The sequence below is a fragment of the Podarcis bocagei genome, assembly GCF_964188305.1.
Source record: "Podarcis bocagei genome assembly, chromosome: 10".
Taxonomy (NCBI): Eukaryota; Metazoa; Chordata; class Lepidosauria; order Squamata; family Lacertidae; genus Podarcis; species Podarcis bocagei.
In genome coordinates, this window is record NC_138135.1 from 69,190,618 (window position 1) to 69,214,102 (window position 23,485).

The window sequence follows — 23,485 nt, forward strand, 5'->3', positions numbered from 1 at the left end:
TAAGCCGAGAGAATGCTGTCATTTTATTGTTTTGCTTTTTGTATCTTTTACTCCCTCTTTTAGTCTTTTAAATTGTGCACCGCCTGGCGTACATTGCCAGAAGGGCAGTATGCAAAAATACAGTGAACAATAAACTTTTACTTCTTGATTATAAAATAATCACAATACCCAAACATTCTTCCATGTTTGTAATAAAATTGTGACAGCTTCCGTTTTCAAACAAAATAAGAGTTAGACTTCAGGGCATTTTAACACTGGTTCGACCAAACAGAAAAATCGAAAGAAACATTTGTTTCAGGCTAAAACTGTTTCAATGTCCTAACTTTTTTTTTCATGAAACATCTTTAGTTGCCATTCTACAAATGATGCCATCCAGCAGCGTGCCTATTTTTTCTTCCTGTGGGGTTAGCTTGTACAACTGCAAAGAAAATGGAATAGTCACTTTCCAGAGGAGCAAAAGGTTGTCCAGCTTTATAGGTCAAGTTGAAAAAATGGGCACAGCAATCCTATGGCAGGCAGAAGGGAGAATCCAAAGCATAGCTGCTATAACTTCCAATGCCCTGCTAGAGCAAATAATAAAATCTTAAGACTTGTAGAGTTGGAAGGGACCATGAGGGTCATCTAGTCCAATCCCCTGGACTATGCAGGAATCAAATGCAGGAATCAAAGCTGGGGAGGAGACAGCTAGAACGGAAATAAGTATGGCAGCTCCAAGGCTGTCATATTTTTTCACACCCTTCTTAGGGGAATGGGGTGACTTTTGATTCTATGAATCCAAGATCTCGCTTGATTCAGCCCCATCGTGCTCCTTCTCTCTCTCTCTCTCTCTCTCTCTCTCTCTCTCTCTCTCTCTCTCTCTCTCTCTGTCCCCCCTGCACCAACAGTGGAAGAGGGATGGTTTCAGAAGTCTCCATGGCTGAATGGAGAAGATCTCCAGGGGTCTCCAGGGGTGGACCTACTTTTCTACTTCTGGACCTCTCTCTACACCCACAAAAAATGGCAATGGCTGCTGGGATGACCTCTCCAGGGACCATGGGACTGCACCCTAATGTACTTTGTAGTCAAAACTCTCAATACAGAGTGGGGAAAATGTAAGACACAAATGAAGATTAAGAAAATGTAGGGGTATGCTTGCATTCCTAAGGATGCTTAAAGGTAAAGGTAAAGAACCCCTGACAGTCCAGTCGCAGACAACTCTGGGGTTGCGGTGCTCATCTCACTTTACAGGCCGAGGGAGCCAGCGTTTGTCCGCTTCCGCAGACAGTTTTTCCGGGTCATGTGGCCAGCATGACTAAGCCGCTTGTAGCACAACGGAACACCGAAACCAGAGAAGTGCACAGAAATGCCATTACCTATTTATCTACTTGCACTTTTTCAGCGTGCTTTTGAACTGCTAGCTTGGTGGGAGTTGGGACCTAGCAACAGGAGCTCACTCTGTCGCGGGGATTCAAACCGCCGACCTTCTGATCAGCAAGCCCAAGAGGCTCAGTGGTTTAGATCAGTGGTTAGATCCCCTCATGCTTAGCTGGGGGGGAGGGAATCCAACTGGATTTAGTGAGCTTAAGACTGCACTATATGTCCATCTATCTCAGAAATTAATACCTTGTGGCCCACCACAAATTGAATTTCAACTCCCATTTGCCACACTCCTTTTAGTTGGGGCTGTGGGAATCTGGAGAGTCACAGGTCCGCCCCCCCCACTCTGTACTAAAAGTAACTGCAAAATTACAATTACAAACTGTCATTACAAACCAAAGAAAGTGCTACATTTTGTCTTATCTCAACCCTTAACCTGGGACAAACTTGTACAAACCTTTTTAACTTTCTGTAGGTCTGTTATTTTGGGGAGGTCTGCTAAGGGGACTTGCTGGCCTTCCACTTGACGTATTACGTCATCCAGATTCACGGTTTTCTCTTGGTCTTCAACCAGAACGACGAGTACGGCAGTGTCACTGTCGGAAATGCCAAACTTTCTGAAGGCATCTGAAATCTAAAACACAGAATTGTGTGTTCTTATATACGTCAGTCACATTCTAGCAATCCAAAGCATCTCACAAAACATATTTTCCAATTTATTTGGTTCCAAAGCTCTGAAAAGATTAAATTAGTTGTTAAGTGAAATGTTAACTATTTCACAAGATAAATACTTTCAACAAATGTGGGCATATTTTATCATAGGCAGTTTAATATTCATTCATTTGTTTTCAAGTCACTATATGAGGGACATGCAGAGGATTTTAATGTCAGATTTAAAGAATGATAAGCTGTGTCAAGGGATGGGCAGGAGTGGTATAAACTTCCTGTATGGTTATGGGACTTCTAAGACCCTTAGTTGACACATTCTGGTGGTATAAATATTACTGTATTTATACTGTACATGATAACCTCTGGTTGATTTTTGTTCTAATATTACCGCAGGAAGAGTCTGGAGGAAGCCCAGGACACTTTGCATGTGTGGACTGCAGAGCAGACCTGCACATCTTGTAAGCAATCAAACAAAATACTATCAACCAGAAACTAAATTCTCCAGTGTTTTTACTACCCACCCAGGTCTGCAAGAACAAGAAAGGGAGCCAACAAGGCAAAATACATGGCTGGGTTATGTTTTCCTGGGGTGATGGGGGTGTCACAAAGTGTCCAGGCCTGTACAGGAAAGCCTGCCTTCTTATAGGTCAGACCTCTGTGAGGATTCTCAAGCCAGAGAACCAAGAACACTGTTTCCTACAGTGCTTGTTTACTGGGGTAGGGGCAGATTATAGTAGACAATCAGAGGCAGTTCCTGAATGGGAACAAAAAACATTAGTATCCATAAAATTAGTATTCAGATTACATATTTTATGAACTCAGTATAAGGACAGCAGTTGTGAAGCCTAAGACTGAATGCTTTGTTAAGACCTTGTTTCAGTCTTGCAGAGACGAGGGTGGCTTAATAAGAGGGTATGTGTGCAGGCAAACTGATGGTCAGGAAATATTTTGTGTGGTGAATAATACACATAACACCTTTCAATTAGCAGCCTTCTTCGGGGACAAGCAAATCTTATTTCACTGTTACAGTCAGGAGGTCCTGCTCAAATTCTTCCCGTAGGCACCTGTTTGGCCACTATGAGGCCAGAATACTGGACTAGATGGGCCTTTTGGCTTGATCTGGCAGGGCTCTTACTGCAAAAAAGGGAAAAAAATTCAGAGCATGCTGTAGGAAGCCATCTTACATTGTTGTTCGGAGAAAGGTTGAATATTATCTCAGCGTTAAGAGTTCTTGTCTTCATTTTATCGATCTTGTAGAGATGTACAGCTTTATTCGTTGCCACGAGTAACTGAAATGGATCAACAATCTGCCAAAAAATACAGAATAAAGTTTGGTTTCCAGGGATAGGCCTCAAAATAGACCCACTGCTTTCCTTAGCTCAACAAGGAAAAGTATACTTTAGAAATGGCAAAGAGCCAGTTATGCCATCAATTAAATGTTGAAACAAGGAGGGGGGGCAATTCCACACATTGTAAATAACTTTGGTCTATCACTAAAACCATGTCTGAGGTCTAAACATACAGTAGTAACAGTACAAGTAGATATTTAAATGAAAATTAAATTCACACATCACATTTCTACCAGGGGAAACTGGAATCCTATTAATACAGCTCTCACTATCTTGTAAAGAATCAGAAAAAAGCCTTTTGCAGAGAGTATAGCAGTATAATGAGAAGACTATTGAGAAGAAACAAAGAAGAAAAAATCATGAGAAAATGTGGATAAACATTTTGAAATCCTGAGGAAAGTGAAAACTTTTCTAAAGCTCTTCTCTCACCCAGATGCGAAATTTCTATTTTGCAGTTTTTTTAAAAAATGAGAAACTGATCTAGCATATTCAAAATGGTTTAATATGAGGACAAATAAACCAAAGTCCAGATAAGAAGCAAAAAGACAGCCAGTAGGGCAGTGCTTCTCAAACAGTGGTTTTGGGCCACTTTCAGGCAGCCATCAGCATCTAAACATATCCAGTATTTCCTCATTTGTCTGCTCTACTCACTAGCCATGCCAGCACAGCAGTTCCCTGCAAAGACATCTGGGAGACAGAGGGAGCCATAGAGATCAAACACGGTTGGCTTGAACCCAAGGATGGGTAGAGAACGAACACACCCATTAAAGTCCCCTTTCATTTTACTTTGTGTTCAGCAAAACACAATGTTTCTTGGATGCAGGAAAGTTGCTACAGAAAGGGCAGAGCGCCCCGGTAAATGTTCCATCCATTCTCTCATACAACCTTTCACAAGTTTCCTGAAAGATCTGTACTTTTGTCCAACTGGGCACAGTTAACATTCTCGCTGACCTGCTCCTACCTGAATAGCAATCTATTGCCTTCTCCTTCAAATCTAATACAGCTCCTGAAACTCGGAATTTCACACAGGCAGGATTGCAATAGCTCTGTGAGATTTGCAAACCTTACGGTACCAAAGTAATGAATACACAAAAAAATTATTTGCTCACCATTGCAGGATTAATTAATGCTCCATCAATAGCTCCTTCCATTGCTTTTTTTCTTAGCGTGGCAGCATTTTTCACATCATTAAACAGGATAAGAGTAACAAGGCAGTCAGGAAACAGTTCCAGTCGATGTGTTAAACACTGCATCTTGCAACACAGCAGTACGCTGCTTCCGAATCAGTCAAACCTGGAACATTTATAAAAAGTGACCAATGGGTATTGTTGATACTTTTGTGTTTGCTCTTTGCCTAGTAGTTTTACTTAATTAAGCTTAAGGCTACATTCCATACAGACATTTCAAGAAGAAGAAGAAGAGTTTGGATTTGATATCCCGCTTTATCACTACCCTAAGGAGTCTCAAAGCGGCTAACATTCTCCTTTCCCTTCCTCCCCCACAACAAACACTCTGTGAGGTGAGTGGGGCTGAGAGACTTCAGAGAAGTGTGACTAGCCCAAGGTCACCCAGCAGCTGCATGTGGAGGAGCGGGGAAGCGAACCCGGTTCACCAGATTATGAGTCCACCACTCTTAACCACTACACCACACTGGCTCTCTTTCAAAAGTTGTCAAGTCTGCACAAGATTAGTATGAACTTGGCCTAGTGACCGTGTTCCATGTCAGCAGCTGGAAAAACCGAACTACTTTGAAAAGTTTATGCTCTAAATTTATTCTGATTTAAGCAGTCTGATCTTGTAAGTATAAAGGGTTTATGTGGCCTGTCATTCTTCGACAAAGACACAGTGCGAAAATGCAAAACGTGCATCAGCTTTGGGAATATCGCTCATACTAATTTTTATAGTTATATTGAGCTTTTCTGCTTTAAACAAAAATGTAAGACTCGTACCCTCTCATTGTGCAGAAGTACAATACATACATGACTTTCACGGCCAAACCAGCATTTAAAAATACGTTGCATTTCAGTGTTTATACATTTTGGCTCAGCCGGTCATTATCTGGAGTTGTCATTGACCCATTCTCTGGAAAACCCTGCAAAAGCTGGATTCCAACAGCCATACCGTGTTTTTGCAAAAGGCAGTTATCACTGCTTTTTTTCTTTTCCAAACCATACACAAAGTGACAGCAGATCCACACACACCCCCAAGTTCTCTGAAATGTGCTGGGACTTTTGTGACGGACAGAGTCTGTTCACAGAGTGAACTGATGCATAGTGTTTCTTAAAAAAAATATCTACAAAATTCCACAGAAATGTTATTGCTTAGAATAAGAGACACTCATTATGGAAAGAGCGTTCAGGAGTGATGGGTCAAATGAAATATGCTCCTCCCGCCCTCTCTCTCTCTCTCATCCACCCCCATCAGTAAGCTTAAAAAATGTTTCCAAATGTGTTCTTGAACTTTTCACTTGACAAAGGGATGATTCTGATGCAATCTTTGCTATTAATGGGCAATCTTTGCTGTCAATGGGGTCACTTTTTAAATAAATTCCATAAATGAATACCTTTAGCACTAGTGATCCAATTAATTTTTTCCGAGATGATACTGTGCGTAGGATCAGTGAGTCACTGTTGGTCCTGTGCAGAAGCAGATAAGCAAAAACAACAAAATAAGATCTTAATAGACAATTATCTTTCTACTACATATGTGTGCACAGCCAAGGGGTGGGACAGAAGGGTCTTTTGGCCTGTGGCCTCACAGGGGGCCTCAAATTTAGACCCTTGTTAATATTCTGGCATTTAACAATTTCTGCAACTCCCCCCGCCCCCGCGCATCAGATCAAAATGCATAGAACCTCAATATTCTGGGACAGTCTTCCTCTGATTAAAGTGACTGGCTGGCTGACGACAGGAAAAGGATGTTCGCTCTCAAACCTCCTTAGGGATGTCGTAAGGAAAAGTGGGGCATTCAGAGTTCAAATTGAAAAGTGTGATGACTTCTGTAAATCCCTTGAAAATAGGAACCTTTGGGAGTGCTATAGGAATGCTAAGATCTCAAATATAGAATAAATGTTGATGATTGCACAAGGTAAACACACATACATAAGTATACGAACCATGTGTCTAAAATAGTACAGGAGGGCAATCCAAAAGCCATCTTGGCTCTCATAAAGACTGCAAATATTTCCTCTGCCTCTTTAATCCCCCTTAACTGAGAACAGGTAAGCAGATAGCCATCAGGGGAAGTTCCTGAAGGGATTCATCTCCTATATCTATGAACCTCCTTTGAATTACCGTATTTTTCGCTCTATAACACGCACCCGACCATAACACGCACATAGTTTTTAGAGGAGGAAAAGAAGGAAAAAAATATTCTAAATATTCTAAAATATTCTTGTATGATTTTTGTGGTTCATGCTGTGGCCACAGACATGTGATCTGACAGTGAGTTTGGGGTAGCCCAATGCAAAAATCCTGAGGATCCATGTGGATCCATGCTTTGTAACCACGTTTTTGCACCACTGCGGCCCCAGGCAACAGTGGGTGCGTGATTTTTTTGGTGCAAGCTGTAGCCATGGACATGCTATGTGATCTGATGGAGAATTTGGGGTGACCCAGTGCAAAAATCCTGAGTATCTATGTGGATCCGTGCTTTGTAACCAGGCTCTCTGTCCCTCTCTTCTCCCCACTCAGTGGCTCTTCTCCCGCTTTGCTGTTTCAAAGCAAGCAAAGCGAGCCACGGAGGAGGGAAGGAAGGGGAACCATGGATCCTCTGGTCACGACTGCAGCAGATCCCCCCGCCACCCATAGGCATTCCCTCCATAACACGCACAGACATTTCCCCTTACTTTCTAGGAGGAAAAAAGTGAGTGTTATGGAGCAAAAAATACGGTAATTGTCACTGTTTGCCCAGATTGAGGGATGCCTGACAGGCCTCCTGATGGTTTTATCAAATGCTAATGTTTTTGTGTAAACTGGAACTATGTAAAACTTGCCAAATCCTGAGGATTTGCCACACTAACCCCACCTTGGGTGGGATGTAATTTCTGACTGTTTGTAGAGGGGATGTCCTTCTTCTCCAGCCAAAATGCAAACCCTGAAAAGAAACGTTCTGGGTCTCTTTCGCCTCCTTGCTACATCCGCCTTGGTTTCCACTGGATCCTGCCTCCATCCATTCATCTCTGACCGATCCTGGACTTAGGGGTCCCTGGGGAGTTGGGGAGCAAAAGCCAACCACCCCTATTTTTGCCTATATCAGGAGGGTCTGCAATCTGCACACAGGGAGCTCACACGTGACAAGTCCCAGCAAAGGAAAAATGGATACAAAAACTTATGGAATATGCAGAAATGGGGTAAAATTTACCGGAAGAATAAGAAATCGAGATAACAATTTCTTAAAAAATAAAAAGAATAGAAATGGTTTACTGAATATTTACAGATTAATAATAATAATTTTTATTATTTATACCCCATCCATCTGACTGGGTAACAGATAAAAACATTTGGCAGGATTACTGTAACAACCTGCTGTTTCATAAGAGTATATATTTAAAGAAGATGAATAAATGAGCACATTGAGTTAATTTGCAATACGCAGAAAATATTGAATAATTGAATATTAAATATTGAAATATTGAATAAAGTTATGGAGCCACAGAAAGAGGGGGAAGGAAGTCCAAGTTTTGAAATGTCAAAAGGACTGTAAAATGAGTGAAATATATAAAGCTGGTGAAATGCATAAACTTGAAAGTATAAATATTTTTTTAAAAAGAAAGGATTGTAAAATGAGTGAAAGGTATAAAAATGGGTGAAATGCGTAAACTTGAAAAGTATTTTTTTTTAAATATTATTTTTCAAAGCTCACACGCGACACGGAAGCCGTTGCACAAAGTGTGGCAATAACACACACACACACACACACACAGCCTTTCAAGGCGAGCTTACAAAAAAGGGAGATATTCGCCAAGCGCCCGGCCTGGCGGTCCCCGGCAGCCCCTTCCCCGCAAGGCTCGGCTTGAAGCAGCGGCTTCCCCCGCCTGAGAGGACAACGCCGAGCCGGGGGTTGGGCGGCCGCACGAGGCAGCAGCGCCTCAGGCTTACCGGGCTCGCCTTATCCTGAGGCGGCGGGCGGGCGGGCCTCGCGTTTCTTGCCCGGTTCCCCTCCCGACCCCCGGCGCCAGCAATGGAGCGCTCCGAGGCCTACTACTTCTCGGCGGCGCTCAGCTGCGCCTTCCTCGCCTCGTGCCTGCTCTTCTCGGCGCTCAACCGACAGCAACGCTCGCCCTACATGGACGAGGCCTTCCACGTCCCTCAGGCGCACGCCTACTGCGAGGGGCGCTTCCAGCAGGTAGGTAGGCCGCGCGAGCCGCGGGGATAACCAAACCGCCTCTCTTTGCTACGGTCGCCTTCCTCGCCCTCTTTTATCCCCGGCGACTAAAGGGGTTTGTTCAGGGGTGGCTAGGTGGGGGGGGGGGAGGGCGCGCCGGGCCGCAGCTGGACTACAACTCCCATCATCCCTCTGCGTGGCTCTTGATGGCGGGGGTTGATGGGAGATGGAGTCCGACGAATCCCCCCTAGTTTCACCTGCTCTTAAGACGCCCGCCTTGAGTCAAAGCAGAGGGGTAGTTTGTCGGATCTTGTAGGTTTTAAACCTCACGCACGTACCTTTCCATTTATGATTTGCAGGGCATCTGTCAAGGGGTGCAGGGAACCTATGCTTAATAATAGTAATAATAATAATAATAATAATAATAATAATAATAATAATAATAATAATAATAATAATAATTTCATTATTTATACCCTGCCCATCTGGCTAGGTTTCCCCAGCCACTCTGGGCGGCTTACAGCACGTTAAAGAAATGTCAAGCATTAGATATTAAAAATTTCCCGATACAGGGTTGCTTTTAAAGTTTAATAGGTTCTTGTATTTTACTGTATTGTGTTTTGATGGAAGCCACCCAGAGTGGCTGGGGAAACCCAGCCAGATGGGTGTGGTATAAATAAATTATTATTATTATTACTACTACTACTACTACTACTACTACTACTACTACTATTACTCAAGCCCTGCAAATCCGAATTTGGCCATCAGGGTTTAGAACTAGGGTTACCACTTTTGTTCTGGCAAAATATAGGGTGGGGTGGGGCAGTTGGGTGATTATCAGTGCTTTTTCCACTTAAAAAATGTTTAGGGATACTCTCATTTTCCTACTCATATTGAAATATTGCCCCTCAATGAGGCCAAACTTAGATTCACAAAATGTTTAAGGGTATGCATCCCCCCAGAAAAAAGCACTGGTGATGATGATGATGGTGATTTTCCTCCCCTAAGTGACTTCAAAGCAATCCATTGCCATCTATTGCAGCCTTTTAAGGTGGCCCGTCTGGAATTTGTCGCATGCACACACATACACATGAATTTATAGATCTGTCTGTGCTTAAATGCACAGCTTTTCAAACACGTGCCTTGGGAGAGGATCTCTAACTTGGCAAAGAGGGGAAGACCTGAAATGCAGGACAAAACTGTTACCGATACAGGACGTAGAATTGTACATTGAAATATGGGGCAATCCTGTACTATACAAGACAGGTGGCGAAGGACAACTTCTGTTATACATCTATAAGAACTAAATCATGTGCGTAAAAGGGCTGCTTTCAGTCTGCAAAGCTCTTCATGTGTTTCACTTTCCGAATGGCACCGCAAGGTCTTGATGGTGCCCAGTTGTGTCCCAGAATTCTGATTTTTAAGATAAGTGCTGGGGCTCAAAGTGCCCCCAAACTGCACCCTTTGATACTTAAAGTCCACCCCCAATTCCAACCCTAATTGGTGAGGAATTGTACAATGCAATCTGCTCACGTTCAGAGACTCCTCCCTTTATAAAAATCAATTTACATGTTTCCCGTCTGAGCCCTGGCATGGGAAACAGATTCTGGAGCTGCATCTGTGCTGCAATTGCAGTTCCTTAGAAACTCCATTTCCCCCCTTTATTTGTGCAGCCCAAGGGATTACAGTCCTAATCTTTCTAAATCCTTCCCTGTCCACTTTACTCTCCCCCTCAACTGTCCCCAGTAAGTCTGCAGCAGCAATCGATGCGCATCATACATGAACATAGAAGCAGAGCACATTAACAACACAATTCTATACATGGGTATTCAGAAGTAAATCCCACTGAGTTCGATTGGGCTTACTCCAAAGTAAGTGATACAGGATTGTTGTATGAGCAAAATTCCCGCCTACAGTTATTTCAAAGACCCACTTAATTTATACATAGGCTCCACCTACAAGCCTTCCTTCAGAAATAATAGCATAATTTCAGTGGCAGCTTATAAAAAGGTATATGCACTTAAAAATGGCATATACTTTCATTAAATGGAATATGCAACACCACTCAGATCTTGCTTCACACCCAGTGACTATTACCACACAATTTGCCACTTTCCTGATATAAGTAGCAATGGGTAATAAATAGAATAATCGTTAGACTGCACAAGTTCTTCTCACTGAAACAGAATGTCTAGTAGCCATTTTGGGACAAGACAGCTCTAAAGTCATATTTTTCAAAAGATTGGCTGACTGCGATTGATTATCCGTTAAGCATCTGGCTAGTTCTGATGAAACCTTGAGCTAGGTTAAGAACTTTGGGAACTTAATGAAGAAAATTCACTTTATCCAGGGACAGTCCACATATATATTGGCCCATTCCTACCTGTTATGATCAATGGTGATCAGTTGATCAGCGCTGAGAGGGAACCCTGCTTGCAAAGGAACAATGAGGATCTCACCTTATGCAGCCAGTTGCTAGCTGCACCCATACCTGCATTACACGTGACATCATATATATGATGCCGGCTGTGGGGCAGAGTGGCAGCTTGTGGGAACTGGCCTCAAGTGTCAAATTCGGACCTGTGCCAGCCTAGTTAGGCCAGCTGGCTGGAAGTTCCCCATTGCTGCCCAAATAGCTTTTATGCAGGGATTAGCACATATAACTTTTCTAGCCTGTTGCAACTGTTTGGCAGTAAGCATGCAGTGGTGCAGAGATCGGCTTTACATGGACTTAGCGGTTGGGATAGTCAGAAAGGGACAAATTTTTATAATATGTCAGGAAAAAACATACTAGATTCTTGGCTAGCAGTTCAGAATGAGCTATCAGAGACGTTTCAGAGATGAAACCCAGTTGCCTATATGAGACAGCTAAGAGGATGCAAGGGCCAGTTCATCCATAACACTAGATCATGATTTGGAAACAAGGCTTAATTTGTAATTTCCCAGTTTGTACCCAGCACTGTTTGGCATTAAGGGTTAGCCGACTCATATAGTCAAATATTGACATATCAAATTGTATAGCATACAGTGGTACCTCGGGTTACATATTCTTCAGGTAACATACGCTTCAGGTTACAGACTCCGCTAACCCAGAAATAGTGCTTCAGGTTAAGAACTTTGCTTCAGGATGAGAACAGAAATCGTGCTCTGGAGGCGTGGCGGCAGCGGGAGGCCCCATTAGCTAAAGTGGTGCTTCAGGTTAAGAACGGTTTCAGGTTAAGAACGGACCTCCGGAACGAATTAAGTACTTAACCCGAGGTACCACTGTATAAGAATCAGTTAAATGGAATTCAGTTAAGATGGAACTTCGTCTTCTGTTTACACAAAAATTCTAAAACATGACTTCGGCAGACTGCGTCCTTAGCAAAAAAAAAAGTGACACAAATGACATGCATTTCATTTTTGAAACTGCCAATGTAATGTGAATCAGGGATTATAATCTCTCTCTCCCAAGATGATTAAATTTCCCATATACCTGGAACACTAATTTCTGCACAGGGAGATGTATAAATCTCTGTTTCTCCTAATAATAATAATAATAATAATAATAATAATAATAATAATAATAATAATAATAATATACATGGGAATAACAGAAAGAGGAAGCAGGAGTTTAATTGAATTCATTAATTTTGCATTCTGTTTTTCTAATTATAAAAACACATTTCTGAGCTGTTTAATTTTATTGTCTTTCTGTTCTCTCTTTTTGCAGTGGGACCCCATGATTACTACACTTCCTGGTTTATATTTGGTGTCAGTTGGAATTGTGAAACCTGCAGCGTGGCTCTTTGGGTGGTCTGGAAGCATAGTCTGCTCTACAGGAATGCTCAGATTCATCAATCTTCTGTTCAGCATTGGGAACTTCTATTTACTATATTTGCTTTTTTGCAGGATGCACCATAAAAAGGTACAGTGCAAATGTATCACACTTAAAAGAGTGTCATTCCTATACACAGTAGCACCATTAATGTGTCAGAGGCTTGGCAAAACTCTGAACTCTTCCATTATGATGTAGCTGCATTTTATTCTGTTTCTGCAATAACATTTGGATCTTCCCAGCATCTTAGACTATGTTGCCTTCCTGTTTTTCTAAAAGCAAGTACTTTTAGAAGCTTTTTGCGCACGTGGCAAGCAAAGACTTACGCATGTGCTTAATATTACACCTGTGACTACAAGTCACATTGATCTTTCATAGGCTTGTATTGCAGTCATAAGGACTTTTAAAGGATTTTAGGAGGGTTTACACTATGTTATGTTCAGGATCTTAGCAATATCCATTTTGGGTGCAATCCTATACAAGTCTACTCAGAAGTAAGAGCCATGTAGTCCCAGGTAAGTGTTTATGGGAATCCAGTCTTACTCTTGATGGGTCATTTGGTCAGAAATGTGGTTTTACTAGGGTTGCAGCGCTTGGTAGATTAATTGGTTAGGATTAACCAGTTAAAAAATAATAATAAGCGAAAAAGTTATCCCCTTCCATTAATCAGGCAACGTATTTTTTAAAAGAAAAAATATGGTTCTAAATTTTAAACTCATTGAAGTCAGTGGGATTAAGCACACCCAATTCTCTGTTAGATTTAGGCCATTATTTTTAAAATACAATACTTATATAAACTGCAAATTACAAACCCTCTTAGAACAGGGATTCTTTGTGCCTGTGAGAGAAAGGGAAATCCTTTTTTTTAAGAGAATGCTTACTGTGACATATGTGAGACCTCCGGGTATAGGACAGTATATAAATTCAAAGAATAAGTAGAAGAAGAAGTGGTGCATCACTTAAAAACAAAAAAGCATGCTTCTTGCTTCAGAAGTACAGTGGTACCTCAGGTTAAGTACTTCACTTGTTCCGGAGGTCCATTCTTAACCTGAAACTGTTCTTAACCTGAAGACCACTTTAGCTAATGGGGCCTCCTGCTGCCGCTGCGCCGCCAGAGCACAATTTCTGTTCTTATCCTGAAGCAAAGTTCTTAACCTGAAGCACTCTTTCTGGGTTAGCGGAATCTGTAACCTGAAGCATATGTAACCCAAGGTACCACTGTATTGTTTTTATCAATGCATGATTTTAATCAGTACATTAATCAAGTGAAATGCACTTGATTAAAGATGATTTAACTTATTTAATCAGTTCGCAGTTCTGTTTTTAGCAGTTGAAATCCTGGAAGTTACCTTAAAAACAAAATGGTTTGCGACAAATGAGATGCCTGTCCAATTCAGTGGTGCTTGCGCAAATGATGTTTCCAATGGTTTTCCATTTTGTAATTAATTCGTAACGGAAGCGACAGTCCTAATTATTCCTTTTCGTCGCCCTTTCTAGGCTGCCTCTGGATTCCAGAGAATTCTGTCAACCTTGACGCTCGCAGCATTTCCAACTCTTTATTTTTTTACATTCCTTTATTATACCGACACAGGCTCAACCTTTTTCACTCTCTTTGCTTATTTAATGTGCCTTTACGGCAATCATAAAACGTCGGCCCTGCTTGGGTTCTGCGGCTTCATGTTTCGTCAGACCAACATTGTATGGACTGTGTTCTGCGGAGGAAGTGTCGTTGCGCAGAAACTAAGCGAGGCCTGGAAGGCAGAGCTGTCGAAAAGCAAAGAGCAGAAGAACTCGCCTGCGAAGGGATCCTTTTCAGAACTCATCAGACTCTTCAGGTTTCTCCAGGCCTACCTCATGTCACTTAAAAACCTAACCACTCTCTTTCTCTTGACATGGCCGTACATCATGATGGTGCTTGTTTTCTTCACTTTTGTGGTCCTCAATGGCGGCATTGTCGTTGGCGACAGGAGCAGCCATGAAGCCTGTCTGCATTTCCCCCAGCTTTTCTACTTCCTTTCTTTTACTCTCGTTTTTTCCTTTCCTCACCTAGTAACCCCAGGCAAAATGGCCAATTTTCTCCGTTCCGTCCAGAAGCATTTTTTGCGATACAGCATCCTCACCACCGTCTCTCTATTCCTCGTCTGGAAGTTTACGTTTGCTCACAAATACTTGCTTGCAGACAACAGGCATTACACATTTTACATATGGAGAAAGATCTTTCAAAGACACGAACTGGTGAAGTACATATTAGTTCCAGTCTATATATTTGCTGGCTGGAGTTTCACGGATGCACTGAAATCAAAATCTGTTTTCTGGAATTTGGTATATTTTTTATGTTTGTTTGTTGTCACAGTTCCCCAGAAGCTATTAGAGTTCCGTTACTTCATTTTGCCATATATCATATACAGGCTGAATATTCCTGTGCCATCGCTTTCTAAACTTTTCCTGGAATTGGCTTTTTATATTTTGGTGAACGTGGTGACTTTCCATATCTTTTTGAACAAACCTTTTCAATGGCCGAACAGCGAGGAAATCCAAAGGTTTATGTGGTAATTTTGGGCAATGGGATGACTAAATTCTAGGACTTTTCCTGCAGCAAATAAAGAGTCTGCAGGCTTTGAAACTCTACCAAGGAAAAAAGAAACATTCTGGATGTTTGTAACTGGCAGTGAATGTGAAATCTGATGCACTGTTTTTGCAGATATTGAAAAGCCATTTTTATACAGTTAAAATCCTGGGAATTAATAAATATAAGATCAGGGAAATTAAACCACAAAAAACTAATGTGAATAAAATTGTTTACATCATGCTTCCTGTGTTGCAGGGGCTATAAATCTGGGATGCTTTCAGTAGATCTATGTGTGTTCCTAGCTGTATGCAATGAAAAGATGGAAAACAGTGGCGTAGCTTAAGTCCAATAGGCTAATTTTTGATATGGTTCGTTTACTGCAATGCGGCTCCTAAACATAGTTTTTGCTTGGTTCTTGTTCCTGCACTTGTGCTATCAAGAATTCAGATTTTACTACTTGGACAGCATGTCTTCTCCAAAATGGGTTGAATCTCACATATCAATACGTTGAAGCTCATTTGCAGGAACTGTTCACCATGGAGAAATTTACGCGTGAAAGTTAGTGGATGACGATGACCTTTACTGCAACCCAAATGAACCTGAAAATGGGGTTTCAGGAATAAAATGGCAAGAACAAAGAACACTGAAATCTAGGACCACAGCTGATTTACACATCATGCAATTAACCTAATCTGCATGTCACTTAATATGCCGGATGCCAGACTGAAGTTCTGATGAAAGCAATGAAGTTTAAAGTATAGCTGAGTATTTTAAGGTTGCGTTCCTATGCACACTTTCCTAAGTAAGCCCCACTGAACACAGTGGGTCTTCCTTCTGAACATGCATAGGGTTATGCTACAAGGTTTTCAGTCTAATAACTTATCAGAAAGTTCCATTGAACCCAGTAGAGTTGTGTGTTTTTTTTAGCATAAACACCCTTAAGACTTGAGAGGTTCAACCTTCCTTGTTTCAATGCCTTTCCCAACTTTTGCACCCACTGCATTGATTCTGCAATGTTTTGAGAATTTTGTATCCATTGAGGATGAACAGGCAAGAATTTCCAAGGGCTGCCTCCATTTGTTCGCTTTCAGTGTATGCCAGTACCCAAAACGTTGTAGAATTATCTTCCTTATTGTTTCTATGCTTGCTTTTGTTACTTTCTGCTATTTCATAATTATGGCAGCTGGAAATTTATGGTTTCTTTTAAAAATAAAATCACGGGTTCCCCATCTCTCTCCTAAGATAGAGCAGGGTATATACATTTGCCAATCCATTCCGATAACCTTGGGCCTCCAGCTGTTTTTGGACTACAACTCCCATAATCCTCAACTAGCAAGACCAGTGGTCAGGGATGATGGGAATTGTAGTTCGAAAACAGCTGGAGGCCCAAGGTTGGGAAACACTAGAAATGGGCTCCAAGCAGTTCATATGTGAAATAACAGGATGAAATTTAGCAATGAAAGATTTTGAACTTTAAACCATTTCCAAGCAAATGCCATTAAATTTCTACATGATAAATAATACTAAAAATATTTCAAAAAATCTGATTAACTTTAGTGGCTGATGTCCAGGGTACAGGGCTTCAGAATACAACATGAATTTTCCTTATTGGTTTAACAGGAACATCTTACGCCATGCAGGATGGGAACATTTTAAATTGAAACACAGGCCAAATAGAATAAATTACTTAGCTTACTGGTTTAATAAAAATAAGATGCAGCTGAAGTTTCCTAATCAAGGTTCTTGGAGGAATAAACAAAGCAATAATGAGCTGTTTGTTATTGCTTTCAGCAATAACACTAATCTGCTTTTTGAGATGAGTCTTGTGGGTTTGATTGGAGTCTTTTGGAAACGCAGTTCAGAAACTCAAAAGGCAATAGTACAAAGATAACTGGTATTGTTCATTGCTTCTATTAATTGTAAATGAAATCCGCAGGGCTTCTGAAATGATGCACACAACTTACAAAAGATTGCAAAATGAGCATCTTCCTTATTATCACGAACCTTTTAAATTTACCGTTCTTCAGCGTGCCAGTATAATTGCCGCTTGTGGTTAATACAAAGTTTTGATTCATAATTCTTCATTCCCATTCCAGCCACCACTAGGAATAGGCACTGGTGGCACAGAGCATCTCTCCATGCTGCAGAAATGCAACACCGAACTGATCCTGCAGCTTCGAGTGCTGGGGAAATCTCTTTCAATAGTTGCGTGTAGAGTAACTTTCACATATTGACTTCAGTTTCCTTCATTTTGGAGGAGTTTTCACCTCTGGGAAAGACTCATAGCTCAGTGGGAAAGTGCATATTTTACATGCAAGTCTCAGGTTCACTTTCTTATACTTCTAATTAAGGATCCTTTTGGAGCAGTGTTGGGAAGAGGTTCCAGAAGATAACCTTTGAGAGCTGTTGCCATTCAGAGTAGTCCCTTTGGGACACTTTCTTTGGACTTTAAAAGCAGGCTATAAATCTAGGTTAGGTTAATAAGTAAGCTAAAACAGTTCCCTGTGTTAGCTAGCTTTTTTGAAAGCAGAAATCCAGGAGGTGAATGAGTCCCTATGTATTATCTGCATTCTAGAAACAACTGCACCTGTTTTTTTCCTACCTGACATGTTGAAGACACAGACAGAAGCTGTGGATAATAAGGCATGGCTGAAGTACCTTATGCTAACTATGATTTTGCAGCAAACTTCTCTATAACTTTACATAAGTTTTATATCAGAAAATGCAATTGGAAAGACTTCTAGCATACAATAATGTCTTAAGAAATCTATTTCAGGCTACAGTTTTTTGTCCTAAACCAAGCTGCACATTGGCATAAATCTCTCATCTCTCAAAACATGAAACCTGGGCAGAGTTTCTTAACCCAAGGTTGTGTCACACCAGCTGTTGCAAAGTCCCTTCTTTGTGGCAAATTCTTCCTCTGCTGCACTGTGACAGTATTGCACTGCGAAATGTGGACATGAATGACTATGTAAGAGGTATTGTGCACTTTTGGTATCAAGGCCTGCCATTTTTGTGTGATGCAATTACCCTGCAGCACAACATGCGGGAAATTCAACCAAAAAGTAATAATAGACTTTGTCCCACACGGGGATCAAACCTGCAACCTTGGTGTTACCATAATCTAACCAGAGCTAGGACTATCTGCATAACCCCTAGTTGAGAAATCCCCCAGGATCAATTTAATTGTTTTGCCCTGTTTTGCAAAACAGGGAGACATATTTGTTCAGAATTTATCATTTTATTCAGTGTTTAGCATGAGAAGAGTGAGCAGTGTTTCTAAGGGCCGGACTTGTGGCTATTTTCAGAGGAATAACTGAATTTTTTTATACCTTTCCCCTAACCCTTTAACAAATTAAGTGCTTGCTAATTAGAGATGCCCCCTCTTCCAGATGTTTATTGTCAATGGTTTTAAATAGATTAGATTAAAGATATGCATTCCATAAAAAAGCCAATATAACCCTAAATTCTTTAAACAGCAAGGAAGAAATACTGGTTAACTAAATTCACAAGGTGGCACTGTTGAGCTGTCTTTTCTATTCGTATGTCTAGCAGGGTTTTATTACTCTTCTTTTTAGAAATTTTATGTCACTTCTAGAGTTATTGAGGTTAAAACATTTGAAGACCATCACGTTCTGTGATTCCCACCCTCCAGTAATTTGTGCTTATCTTAGTCTAACGGTGTGTTTCAAAAATCAGCTTTTCTTAATGCATTGTGAATATTTTTTTAAAAATAGAATTTGTAGACTGCAGTGTTTAAAGCAGTAGAAATCCTGTTGAATTTCTAGAAAATTCCTGTACTTTATACTTAGGATAATCATTCTTTCGCTATGACAGGATTCATCTAGTTCTGTTACGGAAAGGAAGAGCACCGTATTGTTCAACTAGAGCAGAAGGCCTCTCTCTAAAATATTAATTATTTTTTAACGGTGGAGTAAGTTGGGCTTAAAAAAGATGTATCCTCAGAGGGCTTGGAGCCATCTGCTAGTTTGACTTTGTGTGTTAAATGTCACCTACATTCTGCTGAGGCATGCAGAACCAAGGAGGTCTGCTTCCCAGAATATGTACATCTGTCACATTTCCTTAATTCTCGACAACCACAACCACCTTTTCTTTCTCTAGATAGTTTCCTTTTGCCAACATATCACATAGCAATAGGTTCCCAGTATGTGAAGTGGAAAAGTTATCATTGGGACGATCGCAGAATGGAAAGGCTAGGTGCAGCTCAGTCTTATCTATAGATAGTCAACTTGGTTTTGCAGTCGACTAACTCCCACCTTGGGAGGGACGCGGGTGGCGCTGTGGGTTAAACCACAGAGCCTAGGACTTGCCGATCAGAAGGTCGGCGGTTCAGATCCCCACGACGGAGTGAGCTCCCGTTACTCGGTCCCTGCTCCTGCCAACCTAGCAGTTCAAAAGCACGTCAAAGTGCAAGTAGATAAATAGGTACCACTCCAGCGGGAAGGTAAACAGCGTTTCCGTGCGCTGCTCTGGTTCGCCAGAAGCGGCTTAGTCATGCTGGCCACATGACCCAGAAGCTGTACGCCGGCTCCCTTGGCCAAAAAGCGAGATGAGTGCCGCAACCCCAGAGTCGGCCATGACTGGACCTAATGGTCAGGGGTCCCTTTACCTTTACTAACTCCCATCTACTGGCATTTAGGCTTGGTAAAGCAGACGATAAATTTCTGCAACCCGTTCTAGACAATACAGTGGTGCCTCGCAAGACGAAAAGAATCCGTTCTGTGATTCTCTTCGTCTAGCGGTTTTTTTGTCTTGCGAAGCAAGCCCATTGACGGATTAGAGGATTAGCGCTTTTAGCGGCTTTTAGCGGCTTATCTGCTGATCGGATCAGCTGGTAAGCGGCTTAGCAGCTTAGAAAAAGGGGGGGAAGGAAAAAAAACCCGCAGGAACTCGCAAGACATTTTCGTCTTGCGAAGCAAGCCCATAGGAGATTCGTTTTGCGAAGCACCTCCAAAACGGAAAACTCTTTCGTCTAGCGAGTTTTCCGTCTTGCGAGGCATTCGTCTTGCGGGGCACCACTGTACCGAGCTACATGGACCAATGTCCTGGGAGCTTCCTGTGTCAAAAAATGCAAAGATAAGAAAACAGTCCTGGGATTATGGGCCAGGACTTTGTGTACTCACCTCTTGCTTTTCTGTCTTGGAAGAGAAGGCGAATATGTTTCTCTCTGCTGGGCACAAGAGGAAACAAAAAAAGTAAAATAGTGGGTTTGGAGAGATGCTATGAATTGTGCCTGCAGACTGTGAGTAGTGATATGACCAGGTCAACAAAGTTTGCAATAAGTATGAACCCATTTTACCTATGGGTATGCCTGATCCCTAACCACTAAAGGCCAAAGTGGCTGAACAAACTGACCATAAGGTTTCTTTTCCGCGGAAATGTTTGGAACGAGTTCTACAGAACGTTATAGAATGGCTATAACGTTATGTGGAGCTACCATGCGATAGGAAAAAGTAAGGGAATCTGATCCAACTTATCTATTGTGTGCCGAGAAAGAAATAGTTGTGTTCTTAATGGCTTGTTGTACATTAACCTGCAGTATAGAGAGTCCTGTGTGTCTTGGCTGCTACATTTACTTCAATGGAGAGGGCAGCTCTGTGTGTGCAAAGGGGTGTATTTGTGAAAGGGCACGCCCTTGTAGGTTGTATATTTATTGCTGTGACTGTACTGCGTACACAATCACTGGTTTAAGATGCTGCTTTTTTGGATAGTTTAGGATGCCATATAAATTGCAAGGCAAGCCACTGGAGATGTCCCTTTATAGAAAAAAAGTGGCTCTGGGACTAGGTAGCTGGTCTCAATTATGAGAATGATCTAAATACACGATATATGAAACATGAAGGAATCACTTTCATGTTAAAGATGCCAAATCAAGACTGCTGTTGTTTGTGAGTATATAAAATAAAGCAACTGCCTCTTCATTTTTAGGAAAATTGTTGGTTTTTAAAATTGTAACCTTGTGTCCTTTTGTTACATTATACGTGTGCTTTCCCTTAATAATTTTGGAACACCCGCATTATTGTGGGTGCGATGTTATAATAAAGAATTTCACTAAGGTGGCTTGAGGTGAGCATCTTTCATTTACATGCTATTTGATTACTAAATTAATGTAGTATCATTCTTCGGCATTGTATGCACCATATGTCTGAATCGAATGGATTGATCGCGGAATATTAACAGTTTTACAGTTCATATTTCTACATCTGTCACCTTCAGTGTTTTCACTGATTAGGTGCCTTTTGCTCTCTCTAAACCTGCAGCTTTCCTGATTTTGTCTTTGATTAGCTCTCATATTTAATTGGTGGAATCTATGAAATGCTTAACACTGCCTTGTCCTTGTATCCCCTTACAGCTTTTAACTGTGATATGTTATTACTTTCGACAGACCATTTTTTATGTTGCTGGCCTGTGACTGAGTGAAGGTTTGGGTAAGCAATCTGGTCATTTGGCCATAAAGTTTGGCCAGTGTTAGGAAACACTGTAAGCAGATGTCCCACTTATCACCAAGCCTTCACTTTCTCATCTAGCATTCCCCAATCCTATTTTGTTGCATATATTTCTTTTTTAATCTCACAATTATCTCTGGGCATATCTCTAGTGCCACATGGATGATATCTCCTGTATCCAGGGGTTGGGTGAATCAATCAATGTTGGTTTCTCATTTTTCCAACCATAAGTTCTGTTCCCATTTCCACATCAGTTTGTGAATTGTTTTTAAAGTCCTCATGGAAATTCTTTAAACCCATCAGCTGATTTCTCCTAAGAAGATTTTCCCTAACGCAGTCATTTTTGAAAAGCGATTTCCCCCAATATAATGCATTTTTCAGCAATTTGCAAACTTTATCCTAATATGTGCATTTTGGGCACGTTCCTTGGCTATAGAATGTCATTTCTAAATTCAGAGAAGTGTAAATTTTGAGGTATGGCTGTGCTTCAGTTTGCATACTGTTTTGGAAGGTCTGAATTTGGTAGGTTTCTCTGTAAATGCGAATTTAATCCCTACCAATACCTGCATTCTTCTCTGAACATTGTCTGTCTGTCACTGCCTCCCCAGCATTTTGTGGCATCTTCTTGCAAACTGGACAGGAGCATTTTCATTGGGAGAAATGAAAGGAAATCTTAACTACATTCATTCATTCATTGAAACGTCGGTCTTTTGTCCAAAAATCTTCCAGGAAGCTGGGAGCTGGTGCTGTTTCATACAAAGTATATTTTCTGGCCGTGCAAGGATATGTAATATATGAAGTAGCAGATAAAAGGAATTAAATCCACGGGCAAGTATAAGGCATGGCAGCAATTCTTCCAGCCACAGGATTTGCAGGAACTGATGCTATTTATAACTACAGTCAACCGGTTCTCATATTCCTTTCTCCCTGCAAAGGCACACAAAGAGAAGGTACAGGGCAATTTGTGGGTGAATTTGAATAAGTTTTACTCAGAGTCAACTCAGTGAAACTAATGAACATTGAAGCCTTTTCCCTAGGTATTATAGGTGAAGAGTTTCCAAGAGAAAATAAAATACTTTTTATGTATGCAACAACGGCAGCGAGAAGGCTACTAGCTCAGGGATGGAAGGAAGAAGAAATACCAACAAAAGAATGACAGATGAAACTAATGGAGTATGTGGAAATGGCAAAACTGACGGGGAGGATCCGAAACCGGGAAGATCAAGTATTTTCCAAAGACTGGAGTAAATTTGTCATTTACTTAAAAGACCACTGTAAACAGTTAAAGTCTTTGGCAGGGATATAAAGACACTTGTAATGTGGAATTGTTTTAATGGTAATTATGGTTATACAATAGGTAAAGGTAAAGGGACCCCTGACCACTAGGTCCAGTCGTGACCGACTCTGGGCTTGCGGCGCTCATCTCGCTTTACTGGCCAAGGGAGCCGGCATACGGCTTCCGAGTCATATGGCCAGCATGACTAAGCCACTTCTGGTGAACCAGAGCAGCGCACAGAAACACCGTTTACCTTCCTGCCAGAGCGGTCCCTATTTATCTACTTGCACTTTATGTGCTTTCAAACTGCTAGGTGGGCAGGAGCAGGGACCGAGCAATGGGAGCTCACCCCGTCACGGGGATTTGAACTGCCGACCTTCTGATCAGCAAGTCCTAGGCTCTGTGGTTTAACCCACAGCGCCACCCACGTACCCTTATCTAACAATAGTTAGATAACGGTAAAAGATGCAGTAAATTTAATCTTAAAGATGGAACCCATGGAAGGAGAGAAGGAGGTCTAAGGGTTCGAAAGAACTCTGTATTTTAATGTTTGAAATCGCTATGTTTTATATATATAATTTTAAAAAAAAAAACTTAATAAAAATTACACACACAAATATATATATATAGATACACACACTAGTAAAAGCTATGGTT

General features: G+C 41.3%; 3 protein-coding genes across 5 annotated transcripts in view; 1 reads left to right on the plus strand and 2 right to left on the minus strand.

Annotated features, from left to right (window-relative positions):
• TPRKB (TP53RK binding protein) lies at positions 1-8,612 on the minus strand. Its single transcript, XM_081211849.1, has 6 exons — positions 8,474-8,612; positions 5,938-6,010; positions 4,484-4,667; positions 3,210-3,332; positions 1,814-1,990; positions 1-418 (listed from the first exon to the last, which is right to left on the minus strand). The coding sequence occupies exons 3-6, from the start codon at positions 4,625-4,627 to the stop codon at positions 332-334; spliced, it is 531 nt and encodes a 176-aa protein (XP_081067975.1). The 5' UTR covers positions 4,628-4,667; positions 5,938-6,010; positions 8,474-8,612; the 3' UTR covers positions 1-331.
• Positions 8,556-21,165, plus strand: ALG10 (ALG10 alpha-1,2-glucosyltransferase; the record flags this gene model as incomplete). Of its 3 annotated transcripts, none has more annotated exons than XM_081211731.1 (4): positions 8,556-8,720; positions 12,412-12,606; positions 14,014-19,797; positions 20,135-21,165. In XM_081211731.1, 3 exons carry the CDS (start codon positions 8,556-8,558, stop codon positions 15,067-15,069), a joined length of 1,416 nt encoding a protein of 471 aa, XP_081067857.1. In that variant the 3' UTR covers positions 15,070-19,797; positions 20,135-21,165. The 3 variants fall into 3 exon arrangements, with proteins under 3 accessions (XP_081067857.1, XP_081067859.1, XP_081067858.1); XM_081211733.1 differs by lacking the exon at positions 8,556-8,720 and adding an exon at positions 8,924-9,011; XM_081211732.1 differs by lacking the exon at positions 8,556-8,720 and adding an exon at positions 12,023-12,115.
• A 78-nt stretch (positions 21,166-21,243) lies between these two features.
• The window catches only part of LOC308596609 (uncharacterized protein), an 82,357-nt gene continuing 80,115 nt past the window's right edge, over positions 21,244-23,485 (minus strand). The window contains exon 5 of the mRNA XM_081211882.1: positions 21,244-22,479. Within this exon, the coding sequence (XP_081068008.1) occupies positions 22,304-22,479 (176 nt within the window). The 3' untranslated portion in view covers positions 21,244-22,303. The remainder of the gene's footprint in view (positions 22,480-23,485) is intronic.

Excerpts from the sequence above, each read along its gene's own strand:
- TPRKB (XM_081211849.1), bottom strand. The coding sequence starts at position 4,627 with ATGCAGTGTTTAACACATCGACTGGAACTGTTTCCTGACTGCCTTGTT. Across the intron at positions 1,991-3,209 it reads ACCTTTCTCCGAACAACAAT|ATTTCAGATGCCTTCAGAAA; the intron begins GTAAGATGGCTT and ends TCTGTGTTTTAG. Across the intron at positions 419-1,813 it reads ACCTACAGAAAGTTAAAAAG|TTGTACAAGCTAACCCCACA; the intron begins GTTTGTACAAGT and ends TTTTCTTTGCAG.